Source organism: Polypterus senegalus, chromosome 12, assembly GCF_016835505.1.
Source record: "Polypterus senegalus isolate Bchr_013 chromosome 12, ASM1683550v1, whole genome shotgun sequence".
Classification (NCBI taxonomy): domain Eukaryota; kingdom Metazoa; phylum Chordata; class Cladistia; order Polypteriformes; family Polypteridae; genus Polypterus; species Polypterus senegalus.
In genome coordinates, this window is record NC_053165.1 from 71,478,552 (window position 1) to 71,503,879 (window position 25,328).

The window sequence follows — 25,328 nt, forward strand, 5'->3', positions numbered from 1 at the left end:
CCTTCAATCCAAGCAGTTCATTTTTTTCTTACATAGTGCTTTGGTGTTTTAGCGCATACAAACATTAAATGTTCATACACAGTCTGTTATATTTAATGGGAGGGCTTTGATATTTAAGGTCCACTGTGAAAATAAGAAGGAACATCGGGAAGGGGTCGGATACTTGATCGGAGCACATCTGGTGGAGGGGAGCGCCCCCGCACCTTATCAGCCATCACACAGCTGACAGCAGCAACTTCACTCCATGCCTGAAACCCCAAAGATATGGCAGGCAAGTCAGTCGCAGCTAAAGAACAATGTTGTTCAAGTAAACACTGAGGTTAGGCTTGGGGCATTCTGCTGGCTAAGCCACCCACAAAGAACATGGAGCCTTTAAAGAGACCGTGCACCAATAACCTAACCACGTATGAAATTAATAACAAAGTAACGTCAAGACGTGAAAAACGACAACTTCGAGTAAAACAAAAGCCCACAAGACATGTGCGATACACACGACTGCATTTCCGTACGACTTGTGATCGGTGTTCTTCGTTCCTTTCGTTACCATTTCCTGCCACTTCCTGTTTGGAGGAGTTGGTTTTGTTGCCCCTTTATTAACCCTTTAAACTCCGGCCTCGTTTGTGTTTGTTTTCTGCTACTTTCATTGCAGTGGACACAACTTTGTTATTCTGTTTTGGTTTTTGTTTTTTAATTCATGTTCTACCCCCTCAAAGTAAAGGTCAGACTTTACTCTTTCAGAATTTTTACATCAGAATTAGTTACGTTGTACAAATATGTTAGAGCAGAAGAAGCTGCAGAATTCAGGAATGTTTTTTTAGCCCAAAATTGCACTTTGAATGTTATTCTCATTTCCATAGGATAAGCTTTCAGACACTCAGGAACAGCCAGAACAAAAATAGTAGGAAATATTTACAAATGTACCCAGTTCTACAGTGAATACAGAAAACAAGATCCATCCATCCAGTATCCAACCCGCTATATCCCAACTACAGGGTCACGGGGGGGTCAGCCAACACAGGGCGCAAGGCAGGAAACAAACCTCGGGCAGGGCGCCAGCCCACTGCAGGGCACAACGCAAGAAACAAACCCACACACACACACACACACACACACACACACACACGGGACAATTTAGAATCACCAATGCACCTAACCTGCATGTCTTTGGACGGAGGAAACCCACGCAGACACGGGGAGGACCCAGAAAGCGAACCCGGGAGAAAACAAGATTTCTATTTTTTTTTTTTTTTTGGTTTTACTGTCTTCAGATAAGCATTGTGATGGAACCGGGCCCACAGCGAGCCCCAAACACGGTCCCGGGTTCAAATAATGGATGTTTTTTTCAGCACAATATCTCCAAAAGTGACACAAGCACAGGTTCTGTCTCTTCCACAATTACCCTCCCCTCTCACTGCCCTCCTCCAGTCGAGTGTTGCCCACCTTCCTCCCAGCCCCAAGTCGTCTGAATAAGGGGGTGTGGTTCCTTGAGGACCCGGGAGTACTTCTGGTGCCAGGGCTACTGCCCGATGGAAGCATTTACAGGTCATACGGAAGTGCCATAAATTGGGTTGCACAAATCCCTTCAGCACCCCCTAGCACAGGGGTTGCCAACGCTGGACCTGGAGGACCATCATGGCTGCAGGATTTCACTCAAACCCTTTTCTGTTTTTGCTGTTAATTCACTTCATTTGAATTAATTTTCATTGATTTGCTCTTGAAGACTAAGACCTCTTCATTGTTTCTTTTTCCTTAATTAGCAGCCAAACAAAAATGAGATACAAAACGAACCAAAACAACTGGTGTCCATCATACGATATCTGAAAATAAATAGAGGTGAAGGTCTCAGGAATGTCGGTCTGCTCGGGTCCACAGAGCACTTAGAAATAGAAAATCGACAATTTCTGAAATGTCTGCTGATGCACCACAAGCCATGGAATTAGAGAACAAGTTTAATTAACAACAAGAATCGGCATCTCATTAAGCAACTGGTTGGAGTTTGAGGCCGTGACTTAGTTGGTCTTCTCTTGGCTCCCTCACTTCACATTTCATTTCTGTTTGGGTGCCATTTAAGGAAAGAAATGAAGCAATTCAGAGAAACGATGGAGAAATTCAGGAGAACAAATCTTAAAGAGCAAGTCCATTTAAGTGACTCACACAAGATGTTAATTAGCAGCACAAACAGGGCGCTTGTCATGTTGAATGTTTGTCTTCTACCTTATTTCTTCTTCTCCTTTTGTAATTATATTTATTTCTATTGTGACACCACAGGGACTGCACCTAATTTCGTTGTATTTGTTACAATGACAATAAAGTGATTCTGATTCTAAAAAAAAGGATTATAATGAAAACGTTCAGCCATGGTGGTCCTCCAGGACTGGAGTTGGTGCCCTCTGCCCTAGTGACACTCACAGACCCCAGCAGGGCTGGACTGCCGGAGTACAACTCCCGAATGGGCACCAATATGGAAGGCTGCTGCCGTCTGACGCCTGTGAGGAATAAACACCCCTCAGTGGAAGTCCTTCCCTGTCCTCTTCTTTTATCCCGGCCAGGGAGGATCCTTGAAGCATATCTGGTTGGGACGTCTTTCCCGCTGCCAGGGGTCTCCTCCCGAGGAGTCCTTTTCAGATCTGGTGCCTTTCTCTCCCTTGGCCAGGATGTCCTCCACAAGCCCCCCGTCTGGTTAAGTTACCATCCCCTCTCCTGGTCGGGATGTCCGCCCATCCTGTATGCCGCCTACAGCATACATGTCGATTATTGGAGACCCCTGGGCCGCGTATCTTTCTGAAGGGCAGATCTTACTCTGTTGACAAAGAAATTGGACTCTGCTTCCAGCATACAGTGCCAGTAGTTGCAAGATTCAACATCGTCTGAAATACACAAATTGGGTAGCGTAGAAAGTGATGGTGTCATTTGAAAGGTGAAACCGCCTCCTCAATTACCAGATAATAGACTGTCTGTCATATTTCATGAAATTGAATCGGGAAGTTCAAGAAAGCAATAATTTGTTGAGAGGAATTCAACCTTCTTTACAGGAAGAAACGAGAACACTGCACCGTGCTGTTGGGCTATGCGAGGAAATGAATGATTTTGATCTGCTGTAGTTATTGTCAAAAATTACATTATTGCTTGGAACAAAACAATGGGGCCAGTGTTTAATGTTTTATAATTTGTTTTCCCCATAGAGGTCGTCATGATGCGGGTTTATAACCGGCAGTGGTAGAGTAAGTAACTGCATTTTTTAATCGTCTGGTGTTCCTTTTGTGCTTTCCTTCATTTGAGTGGGGCCTGCTGTGAGTGGATTCATTAGTTAATTCTGCGGCCACCTCGTCACATTATGAATGTAATTTATTAGGTTATTACGTCATTACCGTTACTCATTTCATTGTTATTTAAAGTGCTTGCATATCTTAGTGGGAGGGTGAAAACGCAATGTGAACGGCCCTGCATCAATGGAGTCCATTTCCTGTGTGCATATTTGTATCTTTTGAATGCGGAGACTTGTGATTTAAGTCCCATATTCATATCAGATTTCCACTGTTGGTTTATTTATTAACTGCTGTGGCTTTACTCCCTTGTCTTCACCCCCTCAGTCAGAGTTTACTTGAAGCGGTTGAGTTAGCAGCAGATAAGCCATTGAATTGGCTGCTGCCGACTCTCGCCTGCACACATTTGTGACGCGGCATGCGGCCTTCTCTCTTATTCGGGACTTGGAAGCGGGTTGTGTTCTGCCAGTAGCTCACGGGCGCAACCCGCTTTGAAAGTCGGGGGCGAGTTCTGGCAGACGGTGCGTTCTTACTGGTCCTGAAGTCCTCGGTGTCACGTTTAATGTCACCTTTAGCCGCCCTTCCTCACGCCGTCAACAATTCTAGCCTGATGATATGTCAGAGCCTTTCTAACTGTTTGATGACGGCAGTTCTAACTGAAAGTGCACTGTTGAAAATGCGCTCGTTCTTGTCGATTTGTGTGATAAAATACTTCCAAGTGTTACTGTTTGTTTCTGATGTTGAGAAATGCACAGTTCAAGTGCCCTCATCTTGTTAGATATACAGTAGTTGTCCATATTTTATTTTCACTACTTAGAGGCCAGATCGCCTGCAGCTGCCAACGAAGTTTCCAGGTGACCGCCTGCCATTTGATTCCTTTAACACAGATATCCATGTTGTGCTTGTATGGCTTAGTGGTTGGGATGAGGGACCTTGGCTGGGAGAGGAAGGCGGCGTGAATGTGTCCGCAGGTAAGGAGAACTGCTTTGTCCGAGGTCTCGACGTGCTTTGAAGGTTGTGTTCCTCTCCATGTTTGGGAGCCTCTGCAACTACAAAAAGGGTTTGAGTCCTCACTAATGTGCCAGAAAGGCTTCACTGACGAGACCAGCCTGGAATAAACCTCACTCCCAACTCAAAATGGTGTTAGGCTGTGAAGACTGTCTTCAGTATCCCACAAATGGAGGGGTCACCTTAAACCTCAGGTTTGTGCAGAGACGGACCAGTGAAATGATCATTATGAGAAGAGGAAAAAAAAAGATTAATTTGCAAAACACCCAAAAGGTCCCACAGAGCAAAGAGGAAGGCATTAAAAGGAGTTGCTGTTAAGGGAATCCACAGTGAGCACAATGCAGTAAATCAAAGTCCTATTGTTATTATTATTATTATTATTATTATTACTAGCTAGATTATCCAGTGGCTTCGCTCACTGAGTGCAAGGGAAAAAATAAAATGCAGTATTTATAAAATAAGTTTGTTAATTACCAATTTTATTTTTCAACAAATAAAGAGCATTTACAATAACATAGAAATCAATCTAAACAACACTATTAACATCATTATCATATGAGAATATGAAGTAATATATAAGAAGCACATTGTATATAAATATAAATTATTAAACAGTAAAACATTTTGATAAAAGAATTTGAACAACATATAAGAAGCGTATAAATTATTAAATAGTAAAATATTAACATTTAAGAAGTAAAGATACATTGAGTACTACTGCAGTGCTTTCGGGTAAACTACATGTTTTGGTGTACCCACCTGAGAACACGCTACATATAACTGACCGCGGGAGAAGCATGGTGCACTGTTTCCGGTCATACACACGTAGTGTATTATAATATGTTCTGTGGTCATACGTAATTTCTGTTTCAAACACGAAAAAAACTATTTTATATATTTAGATTGCAAGGGCAATAATAGTCAAAAAACCAAACAACCCGGCCATAAACAGAAATACTCGCAGCATCAGTCGCAATGATTCCCTGCCTGTGTCCATTGCCTTAATAGGAATGGGGGCGGATCCCAAACCGAGATTGACAGGACGCCCCACCAATTGAAGGCTCCACCCACAAAGAACATGGAGCAGTTTAAGAGACAGTGCAGTAATAGCTAACCACATTCTGTATGAAATCGATAAAAAATAACATAGAAAACGTGACATCTGCAACTAAACAAAACCAGTAAGAAGCATCAAATACACATAAGTTCATTTACATACGTGTTATTCTTTTTGTTACCATTTATTGAGTTTTTGTGACTTCTTTAGGGCTGGAGGAATTTGATGAAGGCATTTATTTTGTCCCATCTTGATTTGTGACTTAAGTTTCAGTGTCTTATTGCGGCACCATTTTGAATATTGATGGGCATCAGCTGTCGCCAAGGCAACCTCCCAGGTGACCACCTCCCACCCCAATTGTGCTTGCGTGATGTCATCTAGCACGACCCTTTGAAAAGGTTATTTCTGTTCCTTTGGGGTCTCCATGCTTTTGGATAAAACTAAAAGACTTCACATGCACATCGTCGACGGTTTTCTGACTTCAGTTCCGGTTTACGATAATCATTCCTGTCTCACATTTCTGGCTTGGTGACATTTCAGTTCTGACCCCAGCATGTACTCCAGTAGAGTGTAGCTACGGACCTCCAGAGCTCCACTCCATTGAGGAGGATGTCTCTTAATGTTATACGTGCCTGTGATATCACCTGGTTTCGCTGTAGTTAAAGATTAAGGTCGGTAGTTACCTGATCACGTGACAAAAACCTGCAATCTGATTGGCTGCTGACTCACAGAGGTCTGCAGCTGGACCCATCTTGTGTCCTCTGCTCCGTTCTTGTTTCATCTTCTGCTCCCGAAATAAAAGCCATTCTGCTTCGTCAGAGCGCCATGACGATTCACTGGTTTGGCTGTTTTCTCGTTCAGCAAAGTTTTTGTTGTATTCACTTGCTACAATTTTGAGATCTTCTTCTATTCTTCTTCTTCTACCTCTTTTCTGATTTATCTCATGAACACACAAACCCAGCACAAGTGCTGTGGGAGCCAGCAACCCTACTGTAGATGCTAAGGTTTGCAGGGACAGAGACATATGCATTGTATCTGTCACGCCAACAGATGGTGCATCATGAACATTTATAATAATCCTTTGCATTTGAAATTCCAACAGATGGTGCAAACACAAACATTAGCACTGCTTTAGACAAATCCCTAAATGATATGTAACAGAAATGTATGCCTTTCATTTGTCTTTCTAACAGATGGCACATCACAAACATTAACGCTGCTATTATAGATCCCGTACTAAATGGTATAGAGCAGAGACATTAATTTAATTTGTCATTTCAACAGATTATGGACGTATCACAAATATTTTTAGTAATAAAATGCATTGTATTTGTCATTCCAACAGATAGCGCATTACAAACATTAAGACAGCTTTTTACAAGTCCCATACTAAATGACACAGAATAGAAACATAGGCACTGCATTTGTCATTTCAACAGATGGTGCATCACAAACATTAATGCTGCTTATAGATCCCATACCAAATGGCACATAGCACATTGTTTATTATTCCGACAGATGATGTATCATAAACATTTTTAGTAATAAAATGCATTGCATTTGTCATTCCAACAGATGGCTCATCAGTTACACACATCTGTTTATAATTGGGTTATGGAGGGGTATTTAAATGTGATAACTGTAGGCAAAAATGTGAAACTGAGCCCTAAAGTTGGTGGTCGACTGGACTAATGGAAGTAGGTGATCATGGCAATAAAAATCCAAACACTGGTTGATGATTTTTTTACAGTGTTTGCTTTTTTCCATCATTGGCCAATTTCTCCCCTGAACTGTTTCTCCTCCTATGTAGAATGATCACACACGTCAAACTGTGTGTACTTTTACATTCTTAGATATGTGAGGAAAGTGTTTGTTCTATAAGGTGTGCATGTGGAATGCACGTGATGTGCCTCAAATGTTTTTAGAAGCTTCTATTTAATGTTGAAAGATATTGGCAAATGTCTGTGTTGGGGCCTCGGCTGTCGGATGCAGAAATTCCAGGATTAGTCAAAGCCACAAGCGTTTAAAAGCTGATAACACGACTGAATGTTTGACTGGATACACTTGTGTATCAAGGTTACAGGGGAGCCCTTTGAAGACGAGGACACATCAGATGTGCGAACCCGGACCCTGTGCATGGAGTGTGCGTCGAGGTGGTCCGGGGGTCCACATGACAGGTTGGACTGGTCTCATGAGAGGCTCGTTTCGTAGAAGACCGAGTTACTTTCATGTGGGACTGAAATCCTTCACACATTTGACAAGTCTGTGATGGCCAATGTGGTGCACCGAATTCACGGGCAAAGTAAAAGGGCAGCCTCGGTTTTAGGACCCACTCTGAACAGGATGCACATCCCCTCCATCACACAGTAAAAGTGTGTCAAGAAACGCGACGTCGGGGCTCACTGTGACTTCCCAATCAGAATCTTCCCTTTTTAGTTATTCTGCTGTGAGTTCAGGCCATCGTGTGTTTATGCATCTTTTTATTTATCTATTTAGGTGCACTGTAAAAATAAAAAATTGTCCTTTCCAAATTTTAAAATTTTCTAGTGACTTGTTGCACTCAAAAATGTTAGTTCACCTAATTAAAGTTGTGTGAATTGATTATTTTGATTTGTGTTGACATGTTGGCTCAAATAACAATAATACGTTGTGCCAGTTAAATATTTGGCACTCATCAGATCAGCTTGTTGTTCTAACGCCATATTCTGTGTTGTATTAAGTACTGTTGTTTAGTTCAGTTACCTACAAAGCCAGTACCCAAAACTAAACCAACTCTAAATTGTATGCTCTACAAATTCAAACTAATACAGAATTTATTGAATAATGCAGGACAAAAACTAAATACTTTAAAATGTTTTATTGACACATCCTTTTAAATTATTAACAACATTGATAACTTTGCAGCTGAAATATTACTGTGCACTTAAACTACACAGAAAGAATGCTTTATGTAAGAGCAGATCGAGAGACTTCCATCCATCCATCCATTTTCTAACCCGCTGAATCCGAATACAGGGTCACGGGGGTCTGCTGGAGCCAATCCCAGCCAACACAGGGCACAAGGCAGGAACCAATCCTGGGCAGGGTGCCAACCCACCGCAGGACACACACAAACACACACCAAGCACACACTAGGGCCAATTTAGCAACGCCAATCCACCTAACCGGCATGTCTTTGGAGGAAACCCACGCAGACACGGGGAGAACATGCAAACTCCACGCAGGGAGGACCAGGGAAGCAAACCCTTATGGGTCTCCTAACTGCGAGGCAGCAGCGCTACCACTGCGCCACCGTGCCGCCCATCGAGAGACTTATTTAGACTATTTAACAGTCAATTGCATTTAACTAATTCTTTTTTAAACAGTAATCAAAGACGTTTTTTTTTTCTGTTCAAAAGCAGGTCCCCAAACTGACTAAACTAATTGGAAGTGTCACAAAGAAAATCATATTACATTTGGAAATAGTCCGTTTTTTAGAGATTGCACTCTAGCAGTGTAGTAATTTCAAGGTACCGGAACACTTTCTGCAGATGTGTATTGAAGGTCCTTGCGATAGTTCGTGTTAAAAGCATAAAGTGGGCCAAACAGGATTGTAAAGGCATTTGTAAAGTTTCCCAACTTCTCCATAACCACCTCCTCTTCAAGGACAATTACAGCATTTACTGCAGTGGACAGCAGTCTTGGAGGGACGCCATTCCTGACCAACTCTAAAATTCCCATCGTAATGTTCCTTGCAGAATTCTACAAAAGATATGAAATACAATGAGACACTTCATTGTCTGGAGTATCACATACACTGTAAGAAGATATCAAGTTCTGCGTGATAATGCAAGTTAACCCCCCTCCCCATAAAATGCCAAGCTGATGCACCACAAAATGAGGAAATCAAATTAGCAGGATGTTTTTGAAATTGAGGGCAGCTCTCTTAGGTAGAAGGGAAGAGTCAGAAGAACAGAGTCTCTCCTGTGCGCTGTTAAGTCTGTGGTCTGTGAAAGAAAAGAAAACCAACACACGATGAGGTCAATGAATGGAGGAAAAGGAGATTGATACACATATAATACTAAGCTGAAGCTAAAACGAAACATCTAGATTACTCTGAAATTAATAAATTAGTTAAATTACTTTAGATATATCGCCTACCTGTAGATCCTGTTGTTCTAGTAGATTCTCCATTTGCTCTTGAGCTCTGTAACATCATAAGCAAGCCCACAGTAGAAGTGTCCAGTGATGTTAGGAGTGCTAACTTCATGATTAGCGCAGGTTATGCATAGAAATTCGGCATAATGTGTAAGCAAGACAGCGAGAGAGGACTGAGTTAATAAACTGCAGAAACAATCCAACGGTGTTTAAGACATTAAAGTGACATGTGAAATCTAATTGTACCTGGCCATTGCTGTTTAATTGTGGATAACGTTGGCTGATCCTGTTGCCCTATAGCAGCACAGCATTGAGTTTTGTTGAGAATTAAACATCTGAAATAAAAACACGACCAAAACAAAAAGTGATGTATTTAGAAGATTTTCAAACAGTAGATTTACATACGGTATAAAGACTCAAGACTAAAACCACAGTGGCGCTTACTATAATCTGATCACTGACAAGAGAATGTTAGAAACTAAAGTGAAAGTTCGCCCTGGGCAGACACACCCAGTGTTACATTTAAACTGGATAATACATCCAACTGGAGTACTGCATAGATGTGTTACAATGTGCTGAGAATGTCATACATATTACAAATGCATTAATCAATTAGAAAGCTATTCTTAATAAAGCAAATATAAATATGAATCAACTTCCATACAAAGAAATGTCAGATCTGCTAGCTATATAACAAAGTAAGGTAAAATCTGTACCAAAGAATTATTATTAATCAAAAATTCACTGAAAGAATTACAAAATGCATAATTTTAACTATACTGTTTGTTAGTTGATTGATTTATTATATGGAGAAAAAAATGAAATGGGAAAAGCTTCCAAGGCCTGCCTCAGTTGTCTCAGTGTGCAAGGATAACCACTCAAATAATATGTGCAAAGCCAACAACCTAGTTTTAAAATTGTAATTACCACACTTATAACACTTATCAATACATAGGAAATTGCATTAATGCATGTGCGTACTGTATGTGTATTATACAATCAATCAATCAATCAACATTTATTTATATAGCACATATTCATACAAAAAAATGTAGCTCAAAGTGCTTTACAAAATGAAGAATAGAAAAATAAAAGACACAATAAAAAATAAACATATGTCAACATTAATTAACATAGAATAAGTGAGGTCCGATGGCCAGGGTGGACAGAAAAAACAAAAAAAAACTCCAAGGCTGGAGAGAAAAAATAATATATATATATATATATATTAACTATAACTGTTGTATCATCTAGTTACACTTTTGCTCTCATGTCGTTTTCCGTGTCTTTTTGCTTTCTGGTGATGGTGGGTTTGTGTTTTCATGCGCTCTTCAGCGTGGGTTTGCTGGTCGTTTGCCTTGTGCAGAAGTCGTGTTAAGCCAAGTGAAGTGTGTTTTGGTGTTAGGAGCTCTGCCACTACTTTGACATTCATGACGATACCTCGGGGGCAGATAAAATACTGGGCGCGTATTTAATCTGCACTACCTACGTTTTCCATTGCTGTTTTTTGAAAGCACGCTGCCTGCCTCGCTTGTTCAAATCGAGGAATTAAAGGACACAGATCTGTATGAGCAGCCCTGCAGCGTAGGGTCACCACTTTTCTTCCGAAATATTCCTCCATACCAAAGTGCTTACAAAACGCACATGCGATTGGCAGGATACATTAAATGCTAGTTTCACGTGGAGATTCCCAGCACAAACAGCATTTCACATCTGAACACGCACTGCGCTCCTCCACGGTGACAGGACGGACTTTACAACAGAACTGGCGTGTTGCGCATTCACTGCTGAATTTAACGGAGATGCCAAAATAACGCAGGAAACCACTGCAGTCCAAACGCACCTTTCCAGTAATCCACCAAAGTCCCTTACCTTACGCTAGGGAGCGATTAAAGACCTACACAATAGTCTGAAAAAAGCGGAGGTTTGGACAGGGGCTTGCAAAAAAGCTTATGTCGGCTTACTAGAAAATGACAAATGAGGCTGAAAGCAGACAACAGTTAGTTATAAATTGTATTGTAATCATAAAAGTGATACATTTTTGCTGAGGTGCAGAGCTGTGTTAAAAAGAGTAAGCAAATAATATTAACTTTACGGAAAACTAAACTGAAAACTATAACTTACCTTGCTGACCAAGTTAACGTTCAAAGTAGGCTATTGATTGTTAAAATAATAGTGGACAAAGTATGGAATTTGCATTACTGAACAAAATTACACATAAATGTACAACTTCACTAACCTGTTAATGTATGACCATTCATTTAACGATGCTTTTGACAAAATAATGCAAAGAAATTGTGCCGTTCGTTGTTTGGAAAAATCCAGAATGTTTGAATTTACTCCTCGATTTGCGCATGCTCCGTAGATGAAAAGTACCAGGATTTTGCTCAGCGAAACATGTATTTTTTTGTCAGACCTGCAAAGCTGACTGAGTACAGAAACATTATTTCACTTAATAAAATATTTTAAGTTGAATGGCAGTTATTGCATTTTCATCTATTCAACACATTTTTCTGTTTTAGGATAACATTTTTAACTCAATTGTTGCACCAACATTTTTTTCTTCATAACCACAAATTTTCCTTTCTTGGATTTTTTACAGTGGTATGTATGTATGTATGGATTTATTTATTTAAATAGCTTCTTTAAAAAGTGCAGTTCCTCCCCGGGTACAAATACGGTCCCTTGCGGTGCGCCCGAGATAATCCGGATCAACAGAAGACGACCCTCCGGTCTAAGTGCAGCAGCAGCGAACGGGACAGGATTGGCGTATGTGAGAAAAAAAAAAGAAAAAACGTTATGCTGCCATTTTTCTGGGTCAGCGAGACGTTGCGCTTTCCCATGTACTCGTCATGCTTATGCGATGCGGTTACTTGTATGTAATATCGCCGCCCCCCGAGATGATGGAGTGACGGTGGGCCTAAAACTCCCAGAAAGAGAGAGAGGGACCACCACCCTATAGCTTGTTTTATGATGTTCATAGAGTGTAAATAATATGTGTGTGACACCCTGGAGCCCGTGGGGGTCTTAATATGGTAATGCTGTTACTCATTTCTTAAATTGCAGATAATACAGAAGAGCTGATACTTGTCATTCCTCATGAATTCAGTTTTCCGTAATAACCAAATTAATCCAAGAGTCACCAAAGTGTACACAGTACCTAGTCAGAGGTGGGACAATATTCATAAAGAATGTCTCGTCGTGCCGCAAATTTCACAGACGTGCAAAGGCGCTATATAATACAGATCTCATATCAGATCTGGGGGCCACCCTGAAGGAATACACAGCATGGAGGAAACTGGCGTCATTTTTAATACTCACGGACTAAACTGACGTAGAGACCCCCGACTCTGAGATTAATGAATGTTGAACTGGATTTTTCTGTTTACGCAATATACATATTTTCATGTATCTCTTATCTTTTTGTGTATCTTTGACTTCTATATATGTATTTTATTCATAATCACTCTCTAATAAAGTCCAATTTTAAATAGAAAATAGTTTGCATGTTTTCTGAATCGCGTATTTGTACTTTATCATGTCTGTAACTGATGCGTGTGGAATTAATTTTCTACCATCTCCCACCGTACCGGGACCGTTAAGCACCTGCGCCCATGAGGTGGCCCGAGTTACTACGCAGGTTTGTGCCCCTTCTCAGACTCCAAGAAGCCCCCTGTAACTACCAGTGCTGATAGAAGCCTATGTAAAAAAACTTAGGAGGAAGTGGGGACTGCGCCCCTCGGTATCCATAGCTGGTAGTCAATATGAATCTTAGACCACCGGTGGGTGCTGGCTATTTATATACCGCAAAATGAACGTTCGTTCACGGCGGTGACGGCACGTAAACAGTATTACTAGACTTAGATAACCCGGGGGTACGGGAGACCCCTAGTGGTCCATTGACTTTTGTAAACGGTGTCCCTAATGCTCTGACCGACTCAGGCTGTATAATCTCCACTGGCTTTATAGTCCACTGCTACCCGAAAGTCCGTAAATGAGCACGAAGACCCCCATAAAGATCTGTCTATTTATTATATAGAGCCTTACATACTGTATCTATAGGCTATATAGATATATATTATGAAGTGCATTGCATATGTATGTATCTCTTATATAGTGCCTTCCACATCTATCATTATTGTGCTTTGCACAATTGTGTTAATATATGTAATACATACATACAGTTTATATGTACGCATCTATTATATAGTACTTTGCATATATATCTATCTGTCTGTATCTCTATAAAACAAAGAGTGCTGCCCCATATTATTCCAATCTATAAACAGAGTTCTTTCTTTATAATTCTGGCTGCTCATTTTACGACCCCGAATAAAATGTAATATAATGTTGTGATGGTGTCCTTTATATTGTGTATTGTGTTGCTTAGTTGTATTTACCTTGTTATTTATTATTGTGGACATAACCCGAAGAGAAACTCTTGTAATTCCGTTGCCTGGCTAAAAAGTTCACATTCACTATTTGAGGCAAAGTGACGACATAACGCATTGTGTCGTCTGGCTTGTCATTATGTAATGAAACAAGAATCAGAACAACATCACGTAACATTATCTTCTAAAACCAGCTTAGCGTATGAATCGGGGGTCCATAGATATCCTGACAGCAGCAAGTCCAAAGCAGGAGCAAAAGTGGGCCAGCCTAGCCAGCGGGCACGCGCACGCGCACGCACTCACACAGGGCTGATTATCTTCTTCTTCTTCTTCTCCTTTGAGGGTCGAGGCTGAGGGGGCTGTTAAAGCCCATTGATGTATTCCTTGTGTCTATGTTTTAAAAATGTTTATGCAAGTTATGCAAGAAATAAACTGTTGTTCATGATAATGGTGCCTCAAATCGGAACACATCTGGGTATGCAGTAAAAGAGAAGTAACGGGAAGGAAGTAAAACAAAAAAAAAAAAAAACACAACACAGACACAGGGAGGACAAATTAACTCCATTCAGGTGGTGAGCAGGCCAGGGGTTCAAATTCAGCATACGGGACCCCTGAGGCAGCAGTGCTGTTGAAGATTCAGAATGTCCGTCCGTCCGTCTTTCCATCTTCCTAAGCCGCAATATCCCGAGCAGCGTCGCCCCGACAAGCATAGGGCAAGGCCGGAACTCTGATTCAGAATGTAATATTCCAAGAACTGCTTTAAAGGTAAAAAAAAAAAGTGAGGTAGAAAAATAAAATTGCTAAATAAGTAATGGAAATGACTTTAAAAAATCATAAAGCACTGCATGGCGTCAGCCGTATAGTTCAGTTTTAATTCCACCAAATACCATACTGTTTGTCTTTTTAATTTTACCTTTAGCTCCCCTTTCACTTCAACTTGCTTTGGCTTTTGTGTGTGGAATTTAACAAAATGGAAAATTAAAGAGAGGGGTCCAGTCTTGTCAAATTTGTAAGTGAAGTCTACACATGCTGAAATATACTTGAATGACTGTATAAAGGAAAACTAGTTTAATAAAGTAATAATGAAAAGAGAAACGGAATAAATGGGAAAGAATATTGAAGTAATATGATGAATTAGTAATTCACGGCAATTTTGCATTAATGTACCAATGCAGTCATTAATCTGTTTCATTTTGCTCGAACCCAAGCCAAACCCCAGCAATCCCAAACCCTAACGCCCCAAAACCCCCCCACCACCCCCACCATCGGCCATGAACCCGAAGTCTGCGTGTTTTCTTCTTATTTCGCTTGAGTTCAGCAAGTGTTTGAAATTCAGCTACCAAACCACACCACTATTTCTAAATTATTTCTATTAGGAAAGCAAAATGGGTGATAAAAGAAGCGTTGCTGCTGTTTTAGTAGCCGCTGTAGCTGTGTATACCAATAATCCACTTTCATGTTTACTTTTATTTTAATAGCAGACGTTCTTTGTATCTGTTTGATATTATCACTCTCCCTCACGTGGCTTCTTAAACCATTCCGACATCTTTTTTTTTTTCCATAATTTATAGCAGCATCCCATAATAATCAAACTGCAGCATTACTTAAAGTAACATACCTCTCCTTAGTACAAGATATTATCTTTTACCACTAATGAGTGTTTTCCTTGCCTACTCTGATATCCTCACAATAGCTTAATTCACCATTAAGCTAAATATAGCAGAGGCTTTAAGTGGCCGAACTCCTCCCAGCTTTTATGAGGAAAAAAAATAAAAGCGGCGACTTCCTGATCAAAAGCCTGTCCCCAAAGTCCCAGTGTCACCTGAGCGCGGGCAGGTGGCGGAGAAGGCGAGCGAACGAGCGCCGAGTCACACCTGAGTCCGGCCAGCCCACTAGGGGGCGCGGGAGAGGCGCGCCGATAGATAAAGAAGGCGGCCGAGCGGCTCTGCTCGCCACAAAGCGGGTCGCAGCTGAGCGCGAAGGGCGCAAACGGTCGCGGCGTTGTACAACGGGATAAGGCTACTTTTATTTATTTTACTTTTCTTTCTCACACCCATGAATATCAGTTTGGGCAGAATGACATTTTCAATGGAAGACTTTGTCCCCGTGCAAGTGGAGAACTTGACGGGTCTGGAATCTGACTGGTCCGAGGTAGGTACTTTCTCGATGCCTTGTAGCCTTGTGAATATTCAGATGTAGAGAATCGCAGCCACTTGCTTACTTACTCGTGGACGTGTGTGCAGTCCAGTGTTGGACTTACTCATCTCATACCCACTTATTAAATATGGACGAATGTGGCCGCCTGCCCTTCGCGAGTCGAGTGCCCACTCGTGACACCGCACTGCGCTCTTTAATAAAACAGCGGAACTCAAAACTGCATAGCCCATCCACACACACCGCCACCCCGCCCCGTTAAGTCTGGTGTCCCGTCCTGGTTTTGGTGACCTACCGGCTTTCCGCCACTGTCATATATTTCGTGAGTGAAAAGATGGACGATTTAAGTCTGTTTTCTATATTGAACCTCGGGAAAGGTGTCCTCTTTATGCACTCTTGGCACAATAAACGACAGAAAGGGGTAGCCTTATCTGTGCTCCTTTACAGCTCCGCTGCTGTGTGTTACTTTCGATTGCTACGCAGGTGTTAAAAAAGGAGGTTGGCGTGTAAAGCAGCAAGACGGCTGACCGTTTAGTGAACAGCCATTCTAGACACATCGACTGAGCCGCCCTGCTTGCCAGACAGACCCTTTCTAGTTCTTTCCTCGTGCATACCAATAATTTGTTTTATTTATGTATTTATATAAGCTCATGTGCCCATCGCGTGTCCTGCTTGTTGTTTTTAATTCCACGCCAGACGTCAGAGCTTCTGCCGATAAGGAGATTAGACAGGAGTGTCGCGAAGCCGGCATGGCGTACCTGCGCGCTCCTTCTGCCTTTAAAAATACCGGGTGCGATGCGAACAGAACGTCTGTAGTAATTTAACTTAATGCTAGTTAGCCTATAGGGTGTTACTTTTATCTCCATATCTGAGATTTCAGACCGTGTTAAAAACAACTCGTTTTCAGGGTTATTAATTTGAGATTCGCTAGGCAGCAGTACGATGGTTCATCTTTGTCTAATAAAACACTCGTTAATAATCTGCACGGATTTAGCCTTCTACTGGAGAATGAAGGACGCTTTTAAAATTCGACATAGCGACCCAAGTGACTTCACGGCTGGTGAATTTTACATATAGCGCCATTCAAATGATCGTTTGCCCGTTTGTGTTCGGGTCTGCCAGGTCAGGTGTGGTAGTTGTCCCCATAGCTCAATTATTAGAATACTCGATAATAAACTATTTTAAAGAAAAAAAGGTTGATTTTATTAAATGTAAGTAAGCATAAAGTAATAGGAGCCTGACAGCTAAAGGAGCAGGACTTATTTTCAGAGATTCACACCTTCACTGAATAATCAGTTGGTTTTTTTTTTCTTTCTTTTGCGGTTCACACGTTATGCGATCAGAAAATCTGTTTAACAAAAACTGTGCGGCCGGCGATGATAAACACATTAGCTAACATGACGGTTCTAATGTCGAGAAAGTCCTGACTAGGGGGGGAATTAAAGGGAGCCACCTGATACTCGTTTTAGACATCGAATCGAACAATCTTTGTCTTTCTGTAGAACCTGTGCTAACACAATTTGAAGCGGTGGTCCGCTGTGAAACATGACCTGGGGGGCACCATTTTAAAGACCCATCCTCGGGAAGATTTTAGAAATAACTTTTACATACACTCAGACAAAAAAAAAAAAAAACTTAACTCAGTCGAGGGCACTGTGGTTCCAACTTCTTTCTTTCTTTCTTTCTTTCTTTCTTTCTTTCTTTCTTTCTTTCTTTCTTTCTTTCTCGATCGATTGATCGATTTGGCTGCATTAGTCGTTCTGTGAGTCTGTATCTTTTTTTGTTTTTAAGCTGCTGTATGCATCTGAATTTCCCTTGAGATTAATAAAGTTTATCTGACTATGGGAAAGGCGCTATATAAATAAAATGTGTTATTATTTTTAATCTGAAAATAAACGGTTCTTTTTATGTCGACTCGTTCGCTTTGTTTTCAGAAAACATAACACAGTGAAGGTAAATTAAATGGATGTCTTTATGTACAATTAAAGTAGCGTTAGGGTTGCAGGGATTAACCTTAAATTCCATACGATTATTAAACATTTTTTTAGTTGAGGATTCATATTTTATAAAGTCGATCCAAATAAAACCTTATTTCACTACATAAGCATAAAACCTGTCGACGGTGGTGCGATTTAATAAATACACAGAACACAAAAGGCTTAATAAGCTTGTAGGTTTTTTATTATTAAATTCAGTTTCGGCTGATTGCGGTTTGCATGTAATCGTAAGATTAATTATATTATAATTATAAAAAAGAAAAAGGTGGTAGGGTGGGCAACGTGTGTCCAAAAAAGTCTCAGAAATCGGCTATCATAGCATGGCATTCGGGGGAAAAAAATCAAAGCACTAAAACTCTTTAACTTTATATGTGAATATTCTAAAATACAGAGAGCCCGCGAAGTTTCAACTAAAGGGGCGGGGCTTTATGCAAAATAGCAGGCTTTATGCAAATCTGGGATGGTCCTGTAAATCAAAACTGATTAATTTTAAGTTTTCCGTCTTCTTCCAACTCTCTTAGCCCTGAATACGGCGGCGGTATTTTTTTTCTTTGGTTAAAGTAATTAATTTTGAGTCAGATGAACATAATTGTGTAGTGACAACAATCCCGGAGGCGGATTATGCTTCTATTGAAATAAACTAATCAAATTGTTTTGTTTAACCATAAATGAATTGTGTTAGTGTGACAGCCAGCACATTTAAGGCAAGGGAACTAGAGAGGTCAGGTCAGTAATGCCAGTTAACATAACTATTTGATTTAAAGTAACATAAATTTAATACATAAATCAAACGCACCAAATAGTTTGTTTATTATGAGTGTAGATAGGACTTTTTTTGTCTCCAGGGGGCCATTTGTAATAAAAAAAATCATCGTAAACATGATTAATAATTAATATGAATTACTATTTATTATATTAATAATAATCATAACAATAAACAAATAGATAATTAATTTGTAAAAAAAGGTGAGTAACCCCGGCTCAGGTCTCTTGGTGTCCTGCACTACACATTAAAGATTTCCGTGTTGTCCACGTTATTGTTGCAGATTATTTGTCCGACGCCACTTGTGAGAGAGGGAGATGGCGGTTCCATTTTATTTTTTCCTTTTTCCCCAACAGGAGCGCATGCAGGTGTAGTGATGACCTGCTCAGGGTCTCACACTGGTGTCAGTAGCAGGATTTGAGCCCCACAACCTCATAAAGCCTGAGCCGCTACACGTGTCAGGAACCTTTTCAAAACCCAAAGACCTGCGCAGCTTCCACTGCAGAGACTCCTCACAGAGTGAAATGAGCGGCTCAATGAGGAACCACACAAACCAGTTCAACGCCATTTAAGAACGTACAGACATTTCATTGCAATCAAGGTGCATGCAATATTGTCAGAATGAAATCCTGAGTGGTAAAGTAGTTGTTCTTATTCCATCAATTATATTAACACGCTAATCCAAGGCAGAGTTGCAGGGCAGCTGGGGCCCATGGCAGCAGTCATCGGGTGCAAAGCAGGAACAACAGTGTAGGGGGCGCCAGTCATTATGAATGTTATTGTCATTATTGTTACTCTTGTTATTATCATTCCTAGTGTTGTTGTGGTCATTTTTATTGTTTATGAAGAATTTTTTCTAAACATTGGGATGGCTGTTTGAGTTTTGGGCTCAAACCCCAGCTCCGGTAAACCCGCAAAAGTAAAGGAGCCCGAGCTCCATTTTTGGTTCTCGAAAGACTCATCCACATGAAAGTTCCAGAAAGAACCTTTCCTGCATTTCGATTCATAACTGGGTCTGTCGACAGATTGCAACACATTTGTGAAGTCCCAGTGGGTTCCCGATTTTGGAAGGACTCTCGCTGCATGCGATGATCACACAGACTGACTTCAGGCGTTTCTTGATCCTGCCTACTACACCGTTAACATTTCTGTTTTGTCCACAGAAGCTTTTCAAAGCCCAAAGAACCTCACAGCGTGAAATGCTTCTCTGTGAACTGATGGTTCATTGTGGACCCACACCACCCAGTTAAATGCCATTAAAGAAGTGTCATTTTTAAGGGTCGACACGCTATCAGCGCACACGCTCCCCCAGTCTTTTAGGAACATTCATTTGCATTTGAAATTCATACAATATTATTATTATATTAACATGATTTGTGGCAGTGTCAAATTATTACTCCCAATTTTTTTAATCCACTTATCCAAGGGAGGGTTGCAGGGCACAAAGCAGGAACCAAAATGGACAGGCGCCAGTTCATATTGTTGTTATAACCATGATGTTGTTGATACTATTGTCATTATTATCATAGCCATTGTTGTTGTGGTTTTTTTTTATTGTTACTTATTTGCATTAAATGCATTTGCATTGCCGGGCACAAATGAAGATTTTCTCCAAACACCAAGTTCTGGGTTCAAATCCCAGCTCCGGTAGACTCTTAAAAAGTAAAATGGTTCTTCAGAGCGATGCCATTTTTGGTTTCCAAACGACTCATCCGCATGAAGGTTCCAAGAAGACCCTCTGCTTTAGATCCGTAACGGGGGCCGCCATTAGATGATAACAGATTTGTGAAATGCCCTGATTTTTAGAAGGACCCTCCCTTACATACACTAGCGCTGCCTATGTTTTCAGGGTTTTCCTTGATGCATTAGTATCCTGCCTACTACGCCATGAAGATTTCTGCTTTGCCCAAAGAGACCTTTTCAAATATAAAGCAGAAACGAAGCACACAATGCTGGTCCTCACATAGCAGGGTGCTGGGATGTGTGGCTCCTTGTTTGAACCCTTGCTTGGCAAACAGACATGTTATTCTTGCAAGGGATACTTGCAAATGAATCTTTGGGCTTTCAAAAAGGTCCACAATGATATGTGAACAAGACAGAAATCTTTATGGAATTTCCTGGACTAACAGATGAAGTAAACCCGAACTTGGCCTGTATGACTGTGGGCAGCGAGAAGCTCTACCTGCTAAAATCAGGAGCCCACTGGGATTGCAAACCTCTGCTGCCCACTGTCCTCGGTAATTTAGGGGAGCACAACACAGATCTGAATGGGCTAATGGAGCCGTCATGTGGAAGGGAAACTAAAAATGGTGTCCCCCTCATTCTGAGGAACTCCTGTGGCTCCTTAATTTATCAGAGTGCCGTTTCAGGGCCGCCGTGTTTATAGGAGGGTGTGGGACTCTCTGTGTGGTTTGCATGTTCTCTCCATGTCTGACGGGCAGGTTGCTGCCAGTCTCAGCTCCTTCTTTCAGTAGGCCTGGTAGGTGGGTGCATGGTGAATGGGTGAACCCGTTTTGTTGGCTTTTTACTTCACTTCTGAACCTTGCAACAGAATCTGATTCTTCTTAATGGCAGATGCTCAAGTTTAAGGTGCTGTGGAATTCTTAGCTGAAACTGAAGAGGTAACTGAAAACGGCGTCCATGCAAAAAGCTCCGTGCAGAGGAGGGCATGTGGTGGGTCTGAAGGTCAGGTGCCAGGTGGGCCTCTTCAGCACAACTCCAACTGATTGCGTTACACAGCGGTTACCCGGAGACAGATTACCCATTGGAGGGTCTTTCTTTACATCCTTGTGCACAGAAATGTCCGAATATTTCATAGTGCCAGCTCCTGCCAGGACCGGGCATTGCCACTTAATGGTGCAGCACAGTTTAGTTTGTGCCATCAGCACCCGTCTGGTCGAGTGGCGGAGAGTATTTAGTGAGTAAAACAGTGGAAGGAACTCAAAGCTTAGGAGGCCCTGAATAAAGGCTGATGGCACTTCTCAGGTATGGCACGCTTTAGAAGTTGGGCATCTAAGTGCCCCCTTACCAACCCACTTAAACCAGTGGACCACAAGCTGACCTTAAACTTTAAAGCTCATGGCGTTTTTTTATTTCAACAGTTAGTTACGTTCAAGTTTCAGAACTCCGTCTTATCAGACCTCACCGCCTCCGTTCCGCTTTTCGGCTCATATCCGCATTTTTATTTATTTATTTATCTATTTTTTGGTTTGACTTTTCAAATTTGGTTTGCCAAAGATCCAAATCCATTATGGGGCTTTTATCCTGCATGTGCCCTCCATGTACAAAACCTGATAGACCTCCGTGAGCAGCAGCGCCATGCGGGCTCCGTGCTCCTTCACCGTCTTTTCCATTCAGGGCATCCGCAAAATCGCCAACTTATAATGGCAAAAAATAACAATGCTGCTTGTTGAGGGGGCGTATCGTCAAAACCGGGGGTGGTGGTCAGTTTGTCTGAAAAGAGGAGTCTCGGAAGAAACAAGCGACAAGTAGCTGAGCCCACAGGTGACATTCGTAACGCCACCCCCCTCACTTTCAGTCCATCGGCACGCTGAGTTGACCACGCAGGTCATCGCGGTTTGTAACGTGAAATAGAGACCAACGCGGTGAGTCCGGGGCGCTGCGCACATCCACACACAGTTCATGTGTCTGACTCTGATTTAACGGTGGCCTTCATCCGATGGGGGCTTCCATGCGCTTGTTTGCTGCTCCCACTAATCTAAAAATGTCCGATCTGTGTGACTTCTGCAGGATGGACGAACAAAGAACTGATCTGCAGCTTGAATCTTACTAAGCATCGATAAAATAAAACGGTAACGACATTCAAGATGTGTCCGCCTTCCAGTAAAGGTGAAGGTGACAGAAATGACAGGGCGTGGTGTCGGTAAATGTCACTTGGCCGTGTGGCACACTTGTGGACTGATGCCATACATGAAGGGCTTAATACCACAGTGCAGTGTGGTCGTTGGTTTTTAGGTTTCTGTTTGGAATCCCCAAGAGCAAAATCTCCATGAATGTCTTTTCTTTTTTCTTCATCTCCACAACTCGGTTCATCTTTGGCGTTTCAAGGTGCATCCAGAACAGAAGCAGCTTTAGGGGGGTGTGTGGGCATCCATTACTAACTGAGAAAATCCACTCCTGTTGTAGGTGCACGAAGCCGTCCGATGGATCCAGTTCTTCATGGCCCTGTTGAGGTAAAGCCTGTCTGTCATACTGTATATAGTGCCTTACAGACAATATGTACGTTATATATCTGTCTGTCTGTGGGCCTTATCTGTTTCTCAATTTGATAGTGTCTGTCTGTCCGACGGTGTTAGAGTTCTGTCTGTCTATTATATAGTGTCTGTCTGTCTGTCTGTCTGCTCATTGGTTATATACTGCTCTAGATCTCTTATATAGTGTCTGTCTGTCTGTCCATTGGGTATACAGTGTTACCTCTTTGTCAGACCATCTGTTGTATAGTGTCTGTCTGTCCATCTATGATATAGTGCTGACTCTCTCTGTATGTCCATCCATCTCTAACATGGTACTGTCTGTCTGTCCACCTGTTCTATAATGTCTATCTGTTATAAAGTGACGCCTTTGTGTCTGTCCACCTGTTATACAGTGTTGTCTATTTGTGTGTCTTTGTCTTATATGGTGCCATTCATATTCTACCTACCTGTCTGTCTGTCACAGAGCACCTTTCACAGGTCTGTCTGTCTGCCCGTCCTTTTGCCCTGCAGGTCACCTGCTCAGAAGTTTTATTTTCATCCCAGTTGTGGAGCTGTGGTGGTCTTCACCGTTTTTGAGCTCATTCAGAGTAACCACCTTTGGTCTGAGGTGGCACCCTATTGATGACAGTAGAGTAAAGCAGGTGGAGGGCAGTAAAAGGTTGGTCACTATGTTCCACTGTGCCCATAAGTAATGATCTTTAACGCCTTCTCATTTTCAGCATTGCTGGAGCCGGAGGCATCATTGTTTACGCCGCTTTCCAGAACCTAATCCAGACCCCAGAGGTAAGTGAACTGATCCTTGACATCTTCTGGGATTGTGAGGGAGTTTAATTCGCCAACTGTGGGGTTGTTTTCACTTCTGATGTTCTTCACATCATTTCGTGTTGATTAGATTTGCTTTGACTTAATCCTATAAAACATGAGAATCCATCTGAGCCGTCGATCGTTCTGTTCTTTTGAGCGGCTATCTGGTGTCCCCAATGCCATCAGATTTCAAGTCTTGTGCCACAGTTTCAGACTACAGTGGCTTTCTTAACTTTGATGTGACAGAGGCACATGGCAGACTGTCATGTTCCGTCACAATGATTACCAGGTGTCGCTGCTCAGATGTGGACCTTACCTTCATTCTCCTGTGTGGTCCTTTCTTATCACTGATTTGCTCAAAAGAGACGATGAAAGCCTCAGAGATATTAAAGGATTATTGCAATAAGAATGCCTGGCACTGCCACACACTCAGAGGCAGCGGGCCACTTTGAAGTCTCCATTCAACTTAACACATTGTCCTGAGGTCATTTGGGGAAGTAGAGGGTCCACTTGAAGCCCACTTAAACACTTAAATACGCTGAAGCTTCTGTCAGCTAATGTACTGTTAATAACTGGAATAATAAAAACAGGGTGGCTCAAAAACAAACATAACACATTCTGTGGCCTTCAAGCTGGCTTCCAGTAATGCACCGTGAGGATGGTGGTCTTACAAGCTGTCATGATTCTGGATCACATGACCCCCAGGGGTCTGGCATTAGGTAGTCATGAAGGGAGTCCTCACTTTGCACTCCTACCTACCTTTCTTGTGCGTTTTCAGGTTTGCATTCACCTTGGCTCTTATCTGTCTTGGTGTCCCATGGCTACCATCTGGGCCACCGTCTCTGGTCAGGTCAAGTTCGGCTTTTGCAAGAAGGCAGACATACTGGGGTTGAAATACATGTAAAAATCGAATGCATTCAATTTTTTATTCCAACAGATAGTGCATCACAAACATTTGTAGTAATAAAATGGGTTGTATTTGTCATTCAGAAACATTAATACTTCTTTTATGAATCCCATACCAAAAGGCATATAACAGAAACATATGCATTGTATTTTTCATTCCAACAGATGACGCATCACACACATTCTTATTGCTTTTACAAATTCCATAGCAAAAGGCATATAACAGAAACATGAATTGCTTTTGTCTTTCCAACAGAGGGTGCATCACAAACATTTGTAGTAATAAAATGCATTGTATTTGTCATTCCAACAGATGGCGCATCACACACATTAATACTTCTTTTACAAATCCCATACCAAAAGGCATATAACAGATACGTATTATCGTATTCATTGTTACAAAAAGGCAGCATCTATAAATATTTGTGATATGTTTGAATGAAAGACTCCAATATAACACAATGTGACAAAAGAAAAGGGCCTCAACTTTGCCTCAGAGCCGTACATCCTGTATATTTGTGTACATTTGTAGGTGTTTCTCTTATTTGTCTGCTTGTGTTCTCCTGTGTGGCTCTGTAAACGCAGGAGTCTGATTTGCCTCTGCCTGTCAGAATGATGAACTTCTTGCCGTAGC

At 41.6% G+C, this 25,328-nt stretch overlaps 1 protein-coding gene and 2 long non-coding RNA genes across 4 annotated transcripts in view; 2 read left to right on the plus strand and 1 right to left on the minus strand.

Annotated features, from left to right (window-relative positions):
• Window positions 1-8,630: 8,630 nt before the first annotated feature.
• Window positions 8,631-11,786, minus strand: LOC120540988. Of its 2 annotated transcripts, XR_005635918.1 has the most exons (5): window positions 11,705-11,786; window positions 9,712-9,800; window positions 9,469-9,571; window positions 9,199-9,314; window positions 8,631-9,069 (listed from the first exon to the last, which is right to left on the minus strand). It is a non-coding gene; the product is annotated as an uncharacterized LOC120540988 (long non-coding RNA). The 2 variants fall into 2 exon arrangements; XR_005635917.1 differs by having other exon boundaries at window positions 8,631-9,314.
• The window catches only part of rpl6 (ribosomal protein L6), a 21,755-nt gene continuing 6,381 nt past the window's right edge, over window positions 9,955-25,328 (plus strand). Inside the window, exons 1-2 of the mRNA XM_039772205.1 lie at window positions 9,955-9,961; window positions 12,709-12,712. Coding sequence (XP_039628139.1) covers window positions 12,711-12,712 — 2 coding nt within the window. The 5' untranslated portion in view covers window positions 9,955-9,961; window positions 12,709-12,710. The remainder of the gene's footprint in view (window positions 9,962-12,708; window positions 12,713-25,328) is intronic.
• LOC120540987 lies at window positions 15,768-23,772 on the plus strand. The gene is made up of 3 exons (XR_005635916.1): window positions 15,768-16,007; window positions 22,917-22,963; window positions 23,704-23,772. It is a non-coding gene; the product is annotated as an uncharacterized LOC120540987 (long non-coding RNA).